The sequence below is a fragment of the Argiope bruennichi genome, chromosome 7, assembly GCF_947563725.1.
Source record: "Argiope bruennichi chromosome 7, qqArgBrue1.1, whole genome shotgun sequence".
NCBI lineage: Eukaryota > Metazoa > Arthropoda > Arachnida > Araneae > Araneidae > Argiope > Argiope bruennichi.
The window spans coordinates 12011917-12033420 of NC_079157.1; the positions used below are offsets into that span (position 1 = coordinate 12011917).

Below are 21504 nucleotides of genomic sequence, written 5' to 3' on the forward strand. Positions count from 1 at the left end.
AAACAAGAGAAATAAAAATTAAATATTCCTCTTTTTTTTAAAATATTTCTCACTATTTCCTTAACATTGAAAATTTTGCTAAATTTTTATTAGGTAAGCAGATTTTTTCAAAAACTGATAATTATAGTTAAATTTTTTTTTAATTATGACATTTTAAAATGATTTCAGATATTTAGCTCTGTAAATATATTTTATATATCATTTTTTAAAAGATTTTACAAATCTAATCATTTATCGTGAAAGATTTCCAAACAGTCCGAAGATATGTTTTCTTTTCTAACTAACTTCCACTTACCCGATTAATCGGTGTCTACCATTTACTCAATTCTCTAAATATCTTTGTGATAACCAAAGAAAAATCCAAGATTGGCAATCTCCAGAATCTCCAATACAATATCCTCTTCGAATTAATGATTAAATAAGGCTTAGCTAAGGATAAGAAATTCCCGGTTGGCAAATCACGAATTCAGGCTACCTGACTTCTTCATCCACTTTATTTACTACAACTACTGTTTTTTTTTTTCTCTCTCCTTTCCGCTTATGTTGCCATTCACTGATAAGTATCTTCCGCTTGTCAATTCCCCAGAGTCCAGTTGGCACGTGCGCAGCCTGCTTACGGTGCTTAAGCAGTGTTTACGTCCCCTTAACGAGTTAAGGAAAACCCCTCGCCTCCCATCAGTGGGATAGTTTCCTCGCAGATCATTGAAATGGTTTTCGTTTTTGTGTTTACTGTGTGTTACTCTTTATATCCGTACGACGATTGTAAATATTTTAAATGAAGCTTGTCTAGGAGGAAACTGAGCGATAAAAGCCGCAATACCATGATTTTAAGGCAGAGGGTTTATGGTTGTTTTTAAGAGATATCAAAAGGATATGTTCGGAATGTTCGTATTATTTTTACAGGTTTTGAGTCCGGTTTAATTCTTATTTTTAGGGTAGCATTTGATTTATTATCGAATCAGCTGTTTTAAAGCGTTTCACAAAACGGCGACGTAATTATTCTTGCTGCAATTATTATGCATTTATTATTAAAAGTAGTATTTAAAAAACTTTGAAATATCAAATAATACTAATAAATATATCTGAATAATTCAAATTAAAATAATATTCTTTGAAATAGCAATACATTAAATGTATCCATATCAATTTTTTATATCAGAAAACTGTACTCGCATTTATCGAAACAGACTTTATTACTTTGCTGAAATCGATTATAATTATATTTCTTAGTTTTAACTATAAATCAATAATAATCATCTCAATTAAAAAATATAAGTATGCTATAATTTTTTTTTTAATTTCTAACACGAAAGTATGCATGCAGCCATTTATGATCCAATCGTATTTATTTTTATTTTGTCAATTAATACAAATTCATTTTGTTGTTCACCCATTTAGAGATTTAAATAATATTTTAAATTTATAAACTAAATTATTTGTACTATTTATCGTCTGCCGTCATAAGTTAATATTTTGTAATTCATAAAACGGCAAATTTATTCTGAATTCGATTATAATTGCATTTCTTCATTTTAATCATGAGTCTATAACATGTAATTCAATTGGAAATACGCATGTATGTTATAATTTTTTTTTAATTTTAACATAAGAGTATACATTAATGTTATGATCCAATCATAAATTGATATTTTGCTCCTATCAATCAATACAAATTCATTTGGTTCGCCAGTTTTAAGTTTTAAATATAATGGCATAAAGTTGTAAAATTCATTATTTTTTACTTTTTATCGTCTGCTGTAATATTCTGTAATTCATAAGATGACTAATTTCTTCTGAATTTTATTATAATTATATCTCTTCACCTTAATCATGAATCTATAAAATTGTAATTCAATTAGAAGTATGCATGCACTATGTGATAAATTAATTTTTGAAATTCTAACACGAGAGTTACATTTAGTCATGTTATGATCCAAGTATAAATTGATATTTTGATTATGACAATCAATAAAAATTCATTTGGTTCATTGGTTTTGAGATTTAAATATCTACAAGCAGTAAAATTGATAATTTTTTTTTCTATTGATCGTCTGCCGTCATGAAAGTAATATGCTGCAATTCATAAACGGACAAATTTCTTCTGAATTCGATTATAATTATATTTTTTAGTCTTAATCATAAAATGCATAAAATTTAACTCAGTTGGAAATATGTGTTATATGTGACAAATTATTTTTTTAAATCTAATATGAGATTAAGATTCCATCATAAATTAATGTTTCAATTCTGTCAATCAAAATAAATTCATTTAATTCATCAATTTAGAATTTTAAATTTTCAAGCTCTGAAATCTTTAAGTGGTAAAATTATTTTTTCTGTTTATTATCCGCCATCATATAGGCAGTATGCATTCATTCTTAAGACGAAAAATAAAATAAATTTCAAATATGCAATTGAAAATTCGTCTCCATATCTTTATTACTTTATAGTACTGCTAAAGTACAAAAATCAGTTAATCTGCAGATTTTCTAGCAAATCTGCACATTAACTAGGGGGATAAAAAGTGCCGCTGAAGTGCTGGAATTTTTTCAATTCTCAAATTACCTAGGTAATCTGCGAATTACCTAGATAATCTGCACATTACTTGATAATTACTTAATAGTTTAAATAACAGTTACTTAATAGTTTAGTTACCCATTACTTAATAGTTTAAAGTGAAAATAAAATCTTTGCTGGAACAACAGTTACGTTTCTGTGCGCTTAAATTGTATGTTATTTATTTATTTTTTGTTATCTGAAGAATCAAGTTAATACAATCGAACAATCAACACCCTAATTGACAGAATCAACTAATGTCCTGATTTTTTTTAAAATATGCTTTTAATTAAATTAATAATTAATTAATTAATCTTCTTAAAATAAAAAAATTTCTGCTTTCAAAATATCACAATGGAAATTCACGCTCTAACGAGCAGAAACGAATTTAGAAACAAAATTAGCCATGCTACGCACCGGAAACCTACGTATATGATGAGAAATAAAAATAATCGGCGACAGGCAGACGCTGACGACACCAAACTAAAAATGGTGGGAGAGGGGGGGGGGGGAGTAGGAAAATGGAAATGAGACAAACTTTTGAACCTAAACGATAGGGAAACCGCTAATGTGCACGTTACCTAGTTAAAATGCGGTAAGCTCTTGATTCCGCACTTTAACGGTGAAATCAGTTAACCTGCAGATTAACGGCTTTCGAGCTCTAACGGTAACATATACAGAATTGAATTATATTATTTAATTTAATAACAATAAATAATAAAGTTCAAAGGAATTTTCAGACATCAACAAACATGCTGAAACACGTTGGAATCTTTCATGTGCTAAAGTTCTTTTTTAATATACTGTGATTTCATAGCATTGTTTAGCACGAAAATATATTGAATAATGCTATCAAAAAAATATCAGAAAAACACCTTTATTATTTTCTTCCAAAAAATTCGTTCGACATTCTGAGCTTAATTTCCCCACTGGGAGTATATCTCAGATATGATGATAAGAACTTTCCGGTATGGTGGTTGGTTCTCGTCACATGGGTGGGTTACAGAAATGGTGTGGGGTCAGATACTCCCTTCCGATGAGGGATATACCTTCTACAGGAGGGGTCGTACCGTGGCCGTTGATGACCATTAGAATTCAACTTCAGTTCCCGCTAATGCTGTCGCGGCGGTCTGGTTTTTTCATATTCATGTGCCTCAGAACGGATCGGAATTGATTGGGCGTAATGTTAATTCGGATATAATGCAAATGATTTTTTCAACTTATATATGTTGTTACTTTTCCCCCTTGGGTTGAACACTAATTCAAACCAAGACAAGAGATCGTTGAAAGAGGGGTGCAGTTGCTTCTGAGGGTAAAGGACGCTGAGCTCCCAAGGGCAGAAATCTGACTTTATCTCATATGAAGATGACACTCACAAGCACAACCACTTTTACAGGAGGTCTCTTTCACACCCCTCTCAGATAAACACAGAGTATAAAACAAACTAGCCCGAACCAGGACTCGAAACTGGGACGCTCAAATCAAAGAGAAGACGCCCTACCCCTAGGCCAGGATACAGGCTAGCTTGTATATTCTAGCCTATATTGCTTTTTAAATCAACTTTTTGTAAAAAAAGAGAAAGGGGATGAGTATGAGAATAAAAGTATTTAGTTTCATTGCTATAATTCTGATTATTGGTAGAAAAGATTTTTAAAAATGGAAAATATTGTGGACCTCGAATTAATGTTAATAATATTAGTAATTTTATCAAGAAAAAGTACAAGAAAAAATGAACAAAAAAACTTGGTGAAAAAGCACTTTGCCACTTTGTTCCAAAATTTTATGTGGAAAAATATTATACCATAATAAAAAGGAGTAATCACCTTCCTCGAATAATTGTGGAATCAAGTCGTGAAATGCTCAGATTTTTATCTTCAGAATCTGACAAATTAGCTTTCTGAGTTTCATATACAGAAAAAAATATATATATACATTTTGGAGGCTTTTTCTGAAACAAAATATGATACAGAATTACAATTTTAGAAAGACATACAAAATATCCTTTATCTCATTTCTGATGTATGTCTTTTAAGCACCAAAAAATGTACAGATAAACAGACGAGAAATCCTTTGACCAGTTGATTAATATTTCGAAACGTATCTACCCCTTAGATGCTAAAATCATGCATCAAATTATGTTAGTTAGAAATTTAGGATTTGCGGTTATCCATTCACTTGCACTCTGACATGCAATTGGACAAACTTCCTCTCAATCGATTTCTTTCAAAATTTGATAGAAATCTGCACATTTGTTGAAAAGACTTCATACCAAATTTCATAATTTCATCCATCTAGTTCAAAGTTCCATTGCATGCTTGCAGCCAGAAATATAGACATAATTCAAAAAGGTAATTTTTCGATTCAGAGAAGTTTGAAACATAGAGATTCTTAAAATTCTCGAGAACTAATGTGTTGACGATTGTAGTGTTTCCTCTTTGCATACTTCTTTGTTTTTGGTTCGATTCAGAAAAAAAAATAATTTGCCTCAACGCTAATGATTGTTACACTTAAATTCTCATCTTATATTCTTCTTTTTGAGCCCTCTTATCCCATTAGACTTCTTAGATAAGTAAATACATATTTAATATAATTCATTATATAAATTAATAATGCATTTTTACGCGATAGCATAGAAAACTGAGATGAAATTTAATTAAAGGTTCTAATAGTAATTTGAACAATGCAAATGGTATCAAATTGTACTTATATTTCCTCTCCCAGTTCCTACTCTCGGATCATTTGTAAATTAAAGGTTAAATATCCACAAATTGTTTCTTTATATCGTTGCCTAGTTTGGTTAATAAGAAATCCTGCATTGGATATCGAGATCTGTAAATATTAAATTATAGTTTATGGAATTACAGACTTACAGTAAACTAATATATATTATTAAGTGCAAGTAGGAATAAAAGAACGTTATCTACAAAGAAAAAAGAAAACATCAAAGACTTTTACAACGTTGAACTAAAAGATTTCCATTAAATGGACTAAAAAATGTCAAATTTAATGCATTCATATAGAGATAGGAAGAACAAAGGATCTTCATTAAGGAACAAAATGTGAACGCTCCAATGTTTGCGCAGTCAATGATAATTTGAAATCAAATAACGCTAACGTAGATGCTATGAAAACGAAGAAATAATTGCCAATAAGTAACAGGAAATTAATTAGTTTGTAACGATAAGTAAAAAACTAATAGTTGTTTCGAAAACATCAGCCAATTACATTCTGTAATTATTTTTTAAACTAAAATGCTTCAGGGTTCGTTTAATAATAAAAGCAGGGATGGAAATAATTAACATTTTTAATCTTTTATTGCAGTTAAAACAAAACCTATACAGGAAAACTAAATTCACGAAATATGAATTAAATTATTTCGTTATAAGTCGTATCTTTTTCACTCTTCTCACAAAATATTAGAATTCTAACACAAAAAAAGGAATGCCGAATGCGTTTACCTTAATTCAATATTGCTGGCAGCAGCAAATGAAATGAAATTGCCGACTATGCAACGCAGACGATTTCCTGCGCCGAATCGAAAACAGATATTTAACGTCATTTAGAGAGCCATTAATTTTCATTCGCTGATTTATGTTTCCGGCGCCATTTTCTTGTTCTGACGCTGATTTATTGGACTAAACTGTCGATTAAATGGCGGCAATTGAGTTTTTTGAAGCAGTGATTTACCGAAATTATCGGAAATATTTTTTTTTAGTTCTTCGATGTGTCTTTCATTTTCATTGTCCTACAAAGTTACAACACGCCTTGGCGATGATTCAATTATGTTTGCTGAATCTTAACAGTTTGTGCAGCGGAAATTGCTTATAATTGGAATTCGCAACTTTGCTTCAGTCGAAGTAAATGTAAAAAGAGCCGAACCTAATTACTTGCCGAGCAGTAATAGGATTTTTGGGGAACAGAATTTGTGATCATAACAAATAACTAAAATTAATTTGCTGGCAACTCAACAGAGTAAATTGAATTTGTAGAAGTGTACGTACAGTTAGACATAATTTGCTAAGCTGGTTTTTCTCGCACTAAGACTAAGAAAATTATCTTTTAGAATAAATTTTTATGGGATTAGTTGTAATATAATAATTTACTGATTGAAATATTACATCAAGGATATTGAGTGTACGTTTTTAGATAGTAAAATTGATACTTTGTAATACAGAAACTAAATTTTTAAATCTGCTTGTGTGAATTTAAAAACAAAAATGTAAAGAAAAAAATATAAATATTTAAATATTGTTTGTATTAATGTAAATTTTTAAATAATGTAAATATTTAAAAAATATAAACATTAAAAAAAATTTAAATGTTTTAAAAATGTAAACATTTAAAGAAAAAAAAATGTAATTATTTAAAAAGTGTAAACATTTAAAAAATGTAAATATTTAAAAAATGTAAACATTTAAAGAAAAAAAAATATAAATATTTAAACATTGCTTCCACTATTAAATTGTAAACTAAGCAATGTGTTATAATATGATAAACATAGTGTCAAATTTAGGCATTTTGTGTCACTAGACCTTTGTTTTAATATTGAAGAATTTATTTTTACATTTCAATGAATTTTTAACTTAATGCATAAGTGAATGATTTATGTAAGTAATATGTTGATTTTAATAGATTTGTGAAAATATATATGTTTCAATTTATTTATCTTTTAATATGGATCCCCCAGAAAAATAAAATTAATAACATAAAATGCATGAAAAATTAGTTATAAGTAATAGTTAATGATTTCCTTACATATAAACAAACATTTAATTATTTTTATGAATTATAAAGGATATATAAGGTTTTGAAGTAAAAAAATATACATTTTTTACAAGACCTATTTAAGGCAAAATAACCTGTACAATTAATGAATTATTAATTGTTCAGGTTATAAAAATGAATTACTGATACTTTACTTTATGATTTTAACAACTTAATATGTGCATAGATTATAGTTGTTGTAATTTATAATAAAATTTTTTTCGTCTTTTTAAAAATTTATTTATGAAAGTATTGGTTGACGGCATTTTTTTTATCTACTGGTCAGCTATTCGCTTTAGTCCAGGGACCTTAGGCAGTGGCCTAGTTTGCCTAATTAGAAATATCCACAATTGGATCGGCATGAAATGCTCCTCTATATTATTATGTCCTTTAAATAGTTCAAAGGGCGAGTTAAGCGTTAATGGCGGAGAACTACATGTATAATGTCCCTACGGACAAATCCAAACCTCTTTTTGCCATTTCCCAACATTTTCACTTTTTTTACTCTGACAATATTTTCATGTATTAGACTTCAGTTATGAAGAATATATTATTTAATATAGATATAAATTCTCAATTAAATATCGTTTGTAATAAATTTATTAAAATTTATTAAAGATTGTAAAATTGCATTCCATGAAATGTATACATTTTGTATGTTCACTTAATTATACGCAAAGTTTTAGACATAATGCTTTTTTAAGCATGAAAACAACCTATTCATAGCCTCTTTATCATGTATTGAACTCAAATGTAACTTGCTTTACAAACTATATACTTAAAAAATACTAAACAATTTGCAGAATAAAGTGAAAAAAATTATATAAAAAATTTAACTTCGTTGTAAAATTTTTATTGAGAATAGCAAAATAAAATTTTTTAAAAAATGTTGGAAGCGCAAAAAACGCAACAAATATCAATCAATAAATATTCGGGTTTAAAATATTTTAAAAATAACTAGCATATTATTTGAAAAACTAATTTTAAGTTAACTCAAATCGCAGCTTTGAATTGAAACCATGCGTTAAACTCAAAGTAGGATACAACTTACTTTATCTCGCAAATTGTATGCAGCACGAAAATATATCGTTTAGCGAATAAAAAGCTTAGCTTAAGAAAAGAGCTTAAACTTAGCTTAAAGAAAAGAAATTATGTTTTAACTTTAACTGTAGTGCAAGAGAATTTCAATCATTCTCTTTTTTATTTTCATTTAAAGCTTCTTATTTTATCAATGTATTCAGAATGAAAACTTTCAATAAAATGGTTAGAACTCAGACTTCAAACAACTTTTCACACGAGCGATAAAATTAATATTATAAGGTAATCGTCGCTTCATCGCTTTCTTCAAGGGAAAAAAACGAACACAAACATCGAGAAAAAAAACTACTAGAGCGGAAAGAAGATAACTTTTTACTCAACTCAGGTAATTCAAATCCCTTCGAAAGAAATTGCGAATTTGATATTTGTCAAAGAAAACACTTTTTTTCTTATCGCGACCACACGATGAAGGAGTTGCAAGGCGGGAAAAAAACAATAAAAGAATAGAAGAAAAAGTAACATTGTAACACACGAATGAAATTTTTCGATTTGTTCATTTCTCATCTCACGGAGAAGAACAAAAAAATAATAAAAAAATACAAAGGAAAAAAAATTGTTTGCTTTTTCTTCTTCCTGCGCGAATTGTGTTTTGTTTTTACTTTCGGGCTTCAAGTCGTCGGGGCAAATGTTATTACGACTGCTGCATCTGTTTTCATGGTTATCAGTATTGAATGAGGAAAATCTTTCTTTAAACCTACTTATGGGAAAGTAATGGAAAATAAATGAATACTTAATTCTTTTTCAGCGTCGCGTGTGCAGTCACTCGAGCGCAATCCCGAATTTGTGCTTTTGAATTGGAAAGAGGAGCAAAAATTTCTTTTCTCTTTGATAAAAAAATTTTTAAAAAAGCGTAAGAAATTGTTTCATTTTGCCGAGATTAAAATTCCTATCGCATTTCAAAAAGATAAGAAAAATAAAAATATGTTTTTCAATATTCAGGAAAATATTTTAGAATTTAATAAGACTTCGATTTTGTCTTTTCATGTAATCAAAGTATACGCTTAAAAGGTTTATTTCTAAATATATTTCTAAACCTTTTATAAAATATTTGAAAACCCAGTAAAATTATCTCATATAAAGAATATTTAAATAAAAGTTTTATAAATATAATGTTATCACGGTTTCATAGAATTTAACCTTCAAAAATCTTTAACTTATTAGAGAAATTTCTCTTAAATGAACACATACAAATTTAAAATTATTCGTAATAATGAAATACATATTACAGAGTTTTATAAACTTGATTTAGGACAGAAAAAAGATATTATCCCTATCTAGATATATTATTATTTAAAACAATAATGGACGAATATAAAAAAGCATTCGCTCGTATAGAAAGTTTAAACAGCTATTAAATGGCTGAAAAATTATTTTAATTATTTAAAAAATGCCATAAACTTGTAAAAATGTTTTATAACTATTAATTCGATAACGGTATGATTTAATATAAGTATTAATACTTATATGAATTAAATTAAGTGTTAATAATTAAATGAAGTAATTTCATTTTGTATCCATATTTACCAATAAATATTCTAAAATGGTCTTTAAATAAAAGCGATTTTCAATTTGATTAAAATTACAATGAATTAAGGATCAATAGAATTTGTATCGCAAAAATTAAAAGTTCTTTTAAGATTGAATTTTTAAAAATTCCATTCCAAATTTTTTTTATTAAATCCAACAATATATGTTAATTTAAACATTAAACAGTCAAAGACATTTTTTTTAAAAATTGCATAGATACATAAGCCATTTGGTAAAGGGTAAATCTATTAAAATATAAAAGTACATACTTACAAAGCTACGAAATTATTTTTTTAAATCTATTTTTGATAAAATATTCCCTATTGTCTATCTAAACATTTTGTCAAAGCCATTTCAAGATAAAATCCACCTTTATTTCGAAGATTAAAAATCACTTCGTTACTAAAAAACGTTGAAAATAAATCTCTAGATCTATGGAACAAATTAGAATGCCATGAATTAATTAATTTTACTACCACTATCAATTCTTTCATCTTTATCAAATCAATCATTTAATATGTCTCGAATGATGTGATTATTAGCCACAATTGAATAAAAAAAATCTTTTCTAAGGTTTTTCTTTTCTTTTCTTTTCTTTTTTTCCTTCTGTTTTAGTTTAAAAAAATTGATACACAGAAACTTATTTCCTAAAAATCATAAATTTCTCGAAAATGCTCGATATATAGAGATTTTCTATACATGAACGTTCACCTTAGAAAGAGGGTCCGAGTGTAATTACTTCAAATGTGTTTTTAGTGACATTGCATATTTTGAAAATTACTTTTAATACAGAAATGTTGTAGAACTAGAAAAGACTCTTTTGCGAAATTTCGTACGGACAATTGAAACATATGCGACAGCAATTTAGAATTTTTATAAAGCTCTTTATTAACTATCATTATCACTTAATATTGTGTTTACTTTTTAAAATTGTTTTTATTTCATATGACATTTTTCATGTTTATGACTGAATATTTGCATATTTCCTCATAAGCTTGAGTTCTAAAATTCTAAATGGATGTGTAACCCGATGATGATAAAATACTTCAATACCTTCATATCATCAATTAATAATTAACTTAAATTCATTATGATTCAGTATAATTCATATACGATTCAAATGCTTGTAGCGCCATATGCTTGTGAATTTTAGAAAAAATTATAATAAGATTCTATAACAATTATAAAAAAATTAATCATGAAATGTAAGAAAGACTGAAAAGTGGCAAATAATAAAAACTAATTTTTAAATCAGAATCCATTTATTAGCATAACATAATGTAAATATTATGCAAAATACTATAAATTGCAAAATTGTGATGCATTGATTATCATATCAAAAAAAAATTAAAGTGCAATAAATATCAAAAACAAAGAAATTTTTTTAATAAAGATATATATCTCAAACTGGCTGCTTTTGGCGACCAACTTGTCCACCATGAATATTTTCTGTTCTGGCTGTTACAATATTGACGTGCAACGCATTTATTTATTATTTCTTGTTATTTGAGTATTTCGAAAAACATGAATTTATTAAAATCAGCGGGCTACTGCAAATTAAAACAAATGTATATATAACGAAGCAAAAGCATAGGTGAAAATCATGCTAAGGGATTCCAATCCTTAATGTTAATTCCAATAAACAGATTTTTGTTTAATTTTTTTTTATCTTTGTTTAAATATTGTCTTTAAAGAAATTTAGAATAATTTTTTATCTTAATATAATATGAGCAAAAATGAGCACTCGAATGACTTGATGGAAAAATTTTAATCAATTTGAATTTCACCAAAAAAGAAAAGCATTATTATAATCTAAAATCTATTGAACGAAATTTAAAAAATTATTAAAGTTGAGAAAACTAAATGAAACTGAAACTGATACTTCACATTGAATAGGTACTTTTTTTGTATTTTAAAATGGTTTAAACATTATTTATACTAGTTAATTTTTTTCAAAAATATGACTGGATAATTACAAACATTCATTGCTTAATTTTTAATTAATTTTTGAAATTTCCAAAGTTGACTTTTGTTTATGCTGAATAGCTCGTGTGACAAATTTCGTCAAAATTGGACAAAAACTCTATATTTATTCAAAAGATATACAAAAAAAAAAACATACATTTTTATTTATACAAATATAGATAAAATCGCAATTAATTTTAAATTTTTTATCAAATTATTACGTTATAAAAAGTACAATTTAGTATGCTAATTGAAATAAGTTTTTTGTGTGTGTGTGTGTGTATTTGTGCTTATGCATGGCAGATACTGAATAAATGTTTACAACCTGAATGCATTTTTTTTTCTTTCCAGGTAGATTGCGGATAGCAGAAAGAATAGCGAGCGGAACATGTCTTTCAAAAGAATGCATTTTAGCCGGTAAGTTTGAATAGCTAGCTGCCTTTGGCGACCAGCTAATTCGCCTGGAATATTGGTTGAAGTTATTTTCAAATAAATTTTTTTCGTAACTTAATGGTCATAATTACTCCCACAAAAAATATTTTTAAGCTTAAAATTATGACAGATATCTATGTTGCGTTATTTTAGCAATCTTACATCTGCTCTGCTTATTATGTGTATGAACCATCTAATAGAATCAAGTTGCATGGTATCAATGTGCTATTAAAAAACTTAAAAGATACTCTATTATTATCTTTCGTGGTACTGTAATTTCACTTTCTTATACTTTATTTTTTTAATTGAATTTCCCAAGTATTAAACCAAATCCTTCCTTAGATTCTAGCAATAGAAAATAAAACACTCAATTGATTTAGTTAAAATCAAATCTATTATTTTAAATATCAAAAAAAAAAATGTTTTGTAAAAATTACCAACACTTATAAAAATGCTTGCATTACTTTTAAATTCATATTATTAGAAAGACAATATTTTTAATTTTAAAACGACGTAAAATTCATTTTCGTGCAATAATATTTTCGGAAGTTACACTGAAAAGATCAAAAATTCGACTCATTTTTAATGTATTGAAATTTCACACAGCATATTTACTCTCTTTTTACCAAATTTAGTATCTCTATAAACTTGATCTGCAGAACACCAACATACAGATAATTGTATTCATCTTTAGTATTACTAAAACTTACATACAAGGTGATTATAAAAGAATGGGGAAAAAATCATATATCTCTGTGGTGGAATGAATATCATTATGATCCGTGCACTGGAAGCAACAGGAAGCAATTAACGCGCGCACCTTAACAGAACAGCATATCATGTTATTAGAAATACAATCGCAATGCACTATGGGATGAGTGCCTAATCAGGCATCGCCATCTATGATCCAAAAGAGCTGATAGAATAACTGCTACATCTCATTATTTTTTATTTCTTATTATTTTTGTTTGTAAATTTTTGTCGATGCAGAACAGTTGCACAGAAAACATCCTTTTTACTTTCTCTAATTCGAAATATAGCGATAGTATTATAGTCATCAAAAAATTCGAACGCGAGATCTCGACGAATCTCCACCTTTCAAACCACCCTTAGTTCGAAAAACACATTTCTGGAAAATGTCTGTCTGTAGGTGCCAAAGATAACTCAAAAATGCGTTGAGCTAGACGGAGTTTTGGTTTTATGTCTATCTATCTACCTATTAGCCTATATGTTTGTTTGTGAACAGATAATTAAAAAAAGCCTTGAGCTATGCAGATGAAACTTGGTACAAGGGCTTGCGACTGAATTTGTATATTTCGGACTGAATGGATTTTGATCGAAATCCATTCAGTGGGATTCTATCGGTCTAAATGTAAGTTAATACTGAAAAAAAAAGATGACTCGATGGATAAAATTTGGCACGTAGGTTTAATATCTAAAGCACAGACTATTAAATTAAGAAACATATCCGTCAAGTAATTAACTTTCGGTAGATCTGTACTTTTTCAAACATGTAAATGCGGTGACACAAAAAGACAATGAATTTAATATACGAAATTTGGTATGTGTTTTTGCGAGTGTAAATATAATTCCGTGTCAAGTTTTGGTTTTCCATTTGATAGGAAACAACGCATCTAAATCAAAAATTCTATTTTCAAGTATATATTACGAAATGCTTGAGATTAATTGCTAAAAAGATTGCTGTGGATCATAAGACAGTTTCAGTAAAAATGTTTAATTCACACCGAAGATCAATATTTTGTACCTAATGTTCGCCAATGGCATGCAAGGCATACTTGGCCTTACTCAAGATCCACGTTCTTATGCGGATGAAGGACGGCAAAAATTTATCTGAAAATATGCAAGAAAGTTTCAAGAAGACTACTCCCGCCTGTTGCTACTAAACATGAGATCGCAAGCATAAAAGGAAGCTATTTAGATTTGAAATAAGTAACAGAAAAGATACACTAGATAAACTGTTCGATGCATATTTAGTTAAATACAACTTTACTTTGAAATTTACTTTGGTAATGCTGACAATATGGCAGCCAAAACATCCGGTAGAGTAGTTTTTCTAGCAGCCCTAATACTAAATTGTGTGAAGTTATTTCCTTTTCATGTTTCATTCTTGTTGCATTGGCGAGTTGGCATTCTTCGCGATGGGAAGAGGTACCCTAAAGTAGATTTCCACCAACAGTTATAGCAATTTAACAATACATTTGCATAAATAACACCACCATTATTAAACACTAAAGTAATAACAGCTAAAGTTCTTAAAATACGTTTTCACAAGGGTTGTAATTCGAAAATTTACATACTTTGTAAAATGTTGATTGATTATGAAGTTAAATCTTAAATGTAAATGCAAAAAAAAATTCATAAATTTATTAAAAGACTATCTTATATTGAAGCCTGAAACCTATTCCGTATGAAAAATTAAACCATAAACATTATATATTAAATATTTTATGAAATAAAGAAAACTTTTTTAAAACTTCATTGCAACTACGAAATCTATTGCTGAAAATTATAAAAATAAATATTTTTAGAAACACTGCCATTTTGAGGAAAAACAAAGCGACAACTAAATGTGTATCATTAAATAGAAAAATCTTTAGATTTTAAAATTATGTAAAAAATCATTATTGAATTGTAATATTTCTCTAAGTTTTTGCAGAAAATCGTCAAACTCTCGTACAAAATTCAAGAAACTATCTTCGAAATTATAATGTAGCAATTTTTTTACATTTTGCAAGAAAAAGGAATTTTAATTTGCAATTTAATATATAATTCTTTCTAAATAATAAACATTGTAAGACGATAATTTGAATCTTACAATGAATTTTGACATTTTAATTTGTCACGTAATCTAGGAAGTTAATAAATTTACCATGATGGAATTAAAATTACAAAATTAAAAAAATAAAACAATGCAGTTATTGATTATTTTGCTTTATTACGCGATTACATTTCTCTTGACATGTTGCCATAATTTTTTGAACGAACATTGAAAGCAAAAAAATTGCATTTGAAATGTTATTTTTAAAACATCTGATTTTTTGTTGTTCCACTTATTAATAGTAATTAAAAAATAATGATCTTTCAAACATTCGTGGCATTTAAAAACACAAATTCGAATGCGTGTGTAGAATTTGGCGTGAAAAAAAATTGATCTCTTGTTGATTAATTCCTACATGTTTTTTCTTTTTTATTCTTTCTGATGCGAGATAGTGTTTTATTTGCCTTTTCTTTTCGATAGTTTTCCAAAATTAGGTATGTTGACCTTTTTATTTTATTTTACCATGTTTCTTTGTGTAAATATCCGTCATTTGAATTTACGCAGTGTAAAAGAAAAAATTCAGGGACGCCAAAATGGCAATTTATAGCCAAGCGTGGAATGCCTGAATCTATCTTATGAAATTGTGGCAAACATAAATCAGTTTTTTTCTACGTATGCGCTGCCTACTGTTCGTTTATAATTGGCAGAATGTAAACCCATAAGAACTGTACAAAGTAAATAAGACAACTGCATTTTTATTTCAATAGACTAGAAAGAATTAAAATTCTCTCCAGAAGATGATCCCATATTTGACAAAGTCTTAGTTAGTCTGAGTTATTGAAATAGTCAAACTCTGGTCAAAAATTCAAAATTATCCTCTAAATTATAATGTAAAATTTGTAACATTCTGTAAAAAAATTGTTTAACTTATCACATTTTAATTCGCGTTCTGACATATAAAAGTTTCCAATTCATAACTTTTATTGCAAACGACAATTTAAATTCTAAATGAAATCTGCCATACGTATTTTAATTTGTTAGATTGTTTAGGAAATTCTACAATTAACATAATAAATACAAAATTTTTAAAAAAATTAAAAAACTAAGTAATACAAACATTAAATTACTGACTATATTGCTTTACTAAGCGAATAATTATCTCTTGAGATATTGCCATTATTTTAAAATGAATACGTAAAACAAGAAAGTAGCATTTGAAATGTCATTTTTAAAGCAATATCTAAATTTGTAACTGTTCAACTAAATGATAATAATTAAAAATAATGATCTTTCAAACATTCACAACATTTAAAAATAAAATTCCACACTGACTGCCAAAAAGGCTTTAATTATTGAATGTTCTATTTTATGCAGCTGCCATAAACTTCTTTTGAAAGTTCCAGCGGCAGATGGTTTGAAGTTTATCGAACTTAACGCTATGCAAAGTAAATTAGGCAGCTGCCTTTTTATTTCAATAGACCTGGAGAGAATTAAAATTCCCCAAAAGTTAAGCTGAATGTGACAAAGTCTTTGCTGATTTAAGAGCACTGTTGAGAACTTTTCAGAGTCATTAATATTCCTCTAATGCCGCAAGAAGTTAGGCAAGAGGAGTGTTTAGCCTAGGGGGAGAATTTTCTTGGAGCATCCAATTAATTGCTGTGCCAGAGAAATTCCAAAAAAAAAGTTCCCCAACTTTTTCGCCTTAATGAATTCCGTAATCTTTGGAGAAAGAGTTGCATTAGATGCGAAATATTAATTTTGGGAAGAATTGCAGCACAGATGGAATTTTGGTGAAGATACGTTTGATCTTTGATTTTGGTTTGCTAAGTTGGGTTTATGCGTCATTGCGAGTCCGAAAGCGGAATTTTATTTTTAATTGTTTGAAACTTCAACCCCGATAAAATAGACAAGAGTTTAATCGCTAGAAAATCACTACTTTTATCAGATTCTTTTTTCATTTAAAATTACAAATTTTAAGCACTCTTTAACGTTCAGTAAATTTTCCGTTCATCAAATTTTTCGACAAAATAATATAATTTTCTTGGAAAAATTTATATTTTTGTATGCAGTTATTTAAACAGAAATCAATGCCTAACAACGCATTTTAAGATATTTTTATTGAAAATTAGTGAAAAAAATTTTATTACATTTTTTTTTCTAAATTAATCGTTGTTTATAAATTGTGACGAAAAATGAAATTATTTTGAGTTGTAAATTTCACTTCAAATCTAATAAAATCAAACAAAGCTATAAATCAAACGATTTGGCCTGTAAAGTGGCAACGTATATATACAAACAGAGAGACGTTCAAACTTAAACATTCATTTTTATTATTAGTCGCTAAGAGATTAAAAACAGATCATTCTTTAAATTTGAGTATAAAAGAAAATTATGCAGTTAAATAATTTATATGAAAACGGTGTAAATTTCATTACAACAATAAAACTTATTGTTACAAAAAAATTCAGCAAAAATCACATATTAAATAAATTATTATCACAGAAAAGATAATTAAAAAAAAGTAACAAAAACATTTTTGTGAGTTAAAATTTTAGAAAGTTATCACAGAGATACCCTAAAACCTTGCTTATTTTTTTATTTTATTAAAATTCTAACTGAAATTAAAAGATATTATTCCGAAATATACATTTTCCCCTTCCGAAGCGTGTTTATGCCAGTTTAGTAATTTTAGGATAAACGGTTATGAGCGCGTATGTACACATAAACACACGCTTCATGTCCTTTATAATTTGTCGTTATAAACATATAACTTATCTCTTAAATTCAAAATAGTTTCAAAACTATCAATGGACAGGCAGTTATATATTTTTTTTCTAATTTATTCTAACAATTGTTCCGAAAATTTCCAGTATACACCCATGTAAGTGTTTACCAATGTAAATACAAATAGGTATCAGGCTTTTCTGCACAAATGCGAATTACAACAAGTTGGTAAGGGATAAGGTGGCCTTAGGTGGTTCAGATAATAGAATAGGGTATATTAAGGTATCCGACTACGTTGAAAACTCTGGTTATCGACCACATTGGCGAGTTCCTTTTTTATTATTATTTCTTGTAGTTCAGGCTTTCCTCTTTCCAAAATAGTATTTTCTAGGAAAAGGGAGATCTGACCTATCATCCAGGAGAATTTTAAAGAAAAATATTAGCTAAAAAATTATTTAACTTCAATTTTCTCAAACTTTAATTTTCATAAAAATTATCCACCGTTAACATGATATCTCAAAAACTAATAGAGGTATTTACATAAAAATTGCGTGTGTTTTAAACACTGTGGGCAATGAAATGAACCAAAAGTTTTATTGTTGGTGAAACACTTTTTCATTTATAGGTGTTTTTAGAAAAATTAAGTTGTAAATTTATGGAAAAAAATGTATATATATACGTATATTTTTACGCATAATTTCTTTGCATCTCAAAATGTTTCTTAGATTTTGGTTCATTTCATTCATCAGTATATTCTATAACTTGTGTACAAAGAAAAATAAGATGGCTGCATTACAATTTTGTGTAGAGTGTTAACCGTTTTGGTTAAATTTCATTAAAATTTACTACAAATTTTTCTATTTCTCAAAATATATTATATTTCCATTTTTTTTTTTTTGTATTTATAGTGTTTATAATTGGCAATACATCTAAAAACCATAAATAGTTTTTAAAAAATCCATAAATAGTTTTAAAAAATCCAATTGTTCAAAAATATTCTTTCGAACGTAGTCAGTTACCTTAAGATATATCATATTAGTATAATTGAATAGGATATATCATCCAAACGATCTCATTTAGCAACTTGTGACTTGTTCTATTGGGGAATATATGAAGAGCAATTTCTACTTCATTTCCTTTCCTTTAGATTAGAAACTAATAACCAGGTGTTAGCAACATTAGTTCTCTATAATTGTTCCATAAGTTCCCTAAAGGACATATATTTAAAACCGTAACTGCGATTCCTGTAATGATAGAATTATACACAAAAGGATTCTAAAAACATTACTCAAAATCTATTCCTTTTGTTTTCAAAAAAATTAAATTAAATGCTTACATGTTTATTAGTTTTTCACAAGTAGTAATTACATAAAGGACAATGCTTATTAATTCTTCATTAGCAACCAAATACAGTGAATCCTCGTACAACGTGGATATATGTTTTGAGTGATAGAGAATTACGTTTTAGGGGATATGGTTAATTTACGAATTTCTAATTGCATAGATTGCTTGAGAGATGTCAATTTTTTAAGGAGAAAATATTGTAATCGTCAAAAAATTCGAGCATTTTTTTAACTATATCTATTTGTCTGTGAATGCGATAAGTGAAAAAGTGTTTATGGCGGACAGGTGAAATTCGATATGCCTTCTTTACAATAAATTTATGGATCTCTATGAATTTTGAAGAAAGTCCATTCACAGGAAAACTGTTTCTGTGGTTATCTGCGAACGTATGAACGCGATAACTGCTAAACTATAGAACAAAAATAAGTATATTTTGTGTACAGGCTCATAGAACAAAAATAAGTAAGTTTCGTGTATAGACTAATAGAAAAAAAATAAGTAAATTTCGTGTACAGACTTATAGAACAAAAATAAGTAAATTTCGCATAAAAACTTATAGAATAAAAATAAGTAAAATTTGCATACAAACTTATAGAATGAAAATAAGTAAAATTTGTATATAGATTTATAAAACAAAAATAAGTAAATTTTGTGCCAGACTTATAGAAGAAAAATAAATAAATTTCGTTCACAGATTTATAGAAAAAAAATAAATAAATTTTGTGTACAGACTTATAGAACAAAAATAAGTAAATTTCGTGTACAAACTTATAGAACAAAAATAAGTAAATTTTGCATACAAACTTATAGAATGAAAATAAGTAAAATTTGTGTACAGATTTATAAAACAAAAATAAGTAAATTTTGTGCCAGACTTATAGAAGAAAAATAAATAAATTTCGTTCACAGACTTATAGAACAAAAATAAGTAAATCTCGTGTACAGACTTATAGAACAAAAATAAGTAAATTTCGTGTACAAACTTATAGAACAAAAATAAGTAAATTTTGCATACAAACTTATAGAATGAAAATAAGGAAAATTTGTGTACAGATTTATAAAACAAAAATAAGTAAATTTTGTGCCAGACTTATAGAAGAAAATAAATTTCGTTCACAGACTTATAGAACAAAAATAAGTAAATTTCGTGTACAGACTTATAGAAAAAAAATAAGTAAATTTCGTGTACAAACTTATAGAACAAAAATAAGTAAATTTTGCATACAAACTTATAGAATGAAAATAAGTAAAATTTGTGTACAGATTTATAAAACAAAAATAAGTAAATTTTGTGCCAGACTTATAGAAGAAAATAAATAAATTTCGTTCACAGACTTATAGAACAAAAATAAGTAAATTTCGTGTACAGACTTATAGAAAAAAAAAATTTCGTGTACAGACTTACAGAACAAAAATAAGTAAATTTCGTGTACAAACTTATAGAACAAAAATAAGTAAATTTTGCATACAAACTTATAGAATGAAAATAAGGAAAATTTGTGTACAGATTTATAAAACAAAAATAAGTAAATTTTGTGCCAGACTTATAGAACAAAAATAAATAAATTTCGTTCACAGACTAATAGAACAAAAATAAATAAATTTCGTGTACAGACTTATAGAACAAAAATAAATAAATTTCTTGCACAGACTCATAGAACAAAAATAAGAAAATTTCGCATAAAAACTTATAGAATAAAAATAAGTAAAATTTGTCTACAGACTTATAAAACAAAAATAAGTATATTTTGTGTACATACTTATAGAACAAAAATAAATAAATTTCTTGCACAGGCTCATAGAACAAAAATAAGTAAGTTTCGTATATAGACTAATAGAAAAAAAATAAGTCAATTTTGTGCACAGACTTATGAAACAAAAATAAGTAAATTTCGTTCACAGACTTATAGAACAAAAATAAATAAATTTCTTGCACAGGCTCATAGAACAAAAATAAGTAAGTTTCGTATATAGACTAATAGAAAAAAAATAAGTCAATTTTGTGCACAGACTTATGAAACAAAAATAAGTAAATTTCGTTCACAGACTTATAGAACACAAATAAATAAATTTCTTGCACAGGCTCATAGAACAAAAATAAGTAAGTTTCGTATATAGACTAATAGAAAAAAAATAAGTCAATTTTGTGCACAGACTTATGAAACAAAAATAAGTAAATTTCGTTCACAGACTTATAGAACAAAAATAAATAAATTTCTTGCACAGGCTCATAGAACAAAAATAAGTAAGTTTCGTATATAGACTAATAGAAAAAAAATAAGTCAATTTTGTGCACAGACTTATGAAACAAAAAT

At 27.3% G+C, this 21504-nt stretch overlaps 1 protein-coding gene across 6 annotated transcripts in view; it reads left to right on the top strand.

Moving 5' to 3' along the window:
* LOC129975690 (endothelin-converting enzyme 1-like) overlaps nt 1–21504 on the top strand; it is a 333428-nt gene that overhangs the window by 200320 nt on the left and 111604 nt on the right. For all 6 annotated transcript variants that reach the window (XM_056088819.1, XM_056088818.1, XM_056088820.1 and 3 more), the window contains one exon: nt 12262–12327. In XM_056088819.1, coding sequence (XP_055944794.1) covers nt 12262–12327 — 66 coding nt within the window. The remainder of the gene's footprint in view (nt 1–12261; nt 12328–21504) is intronic.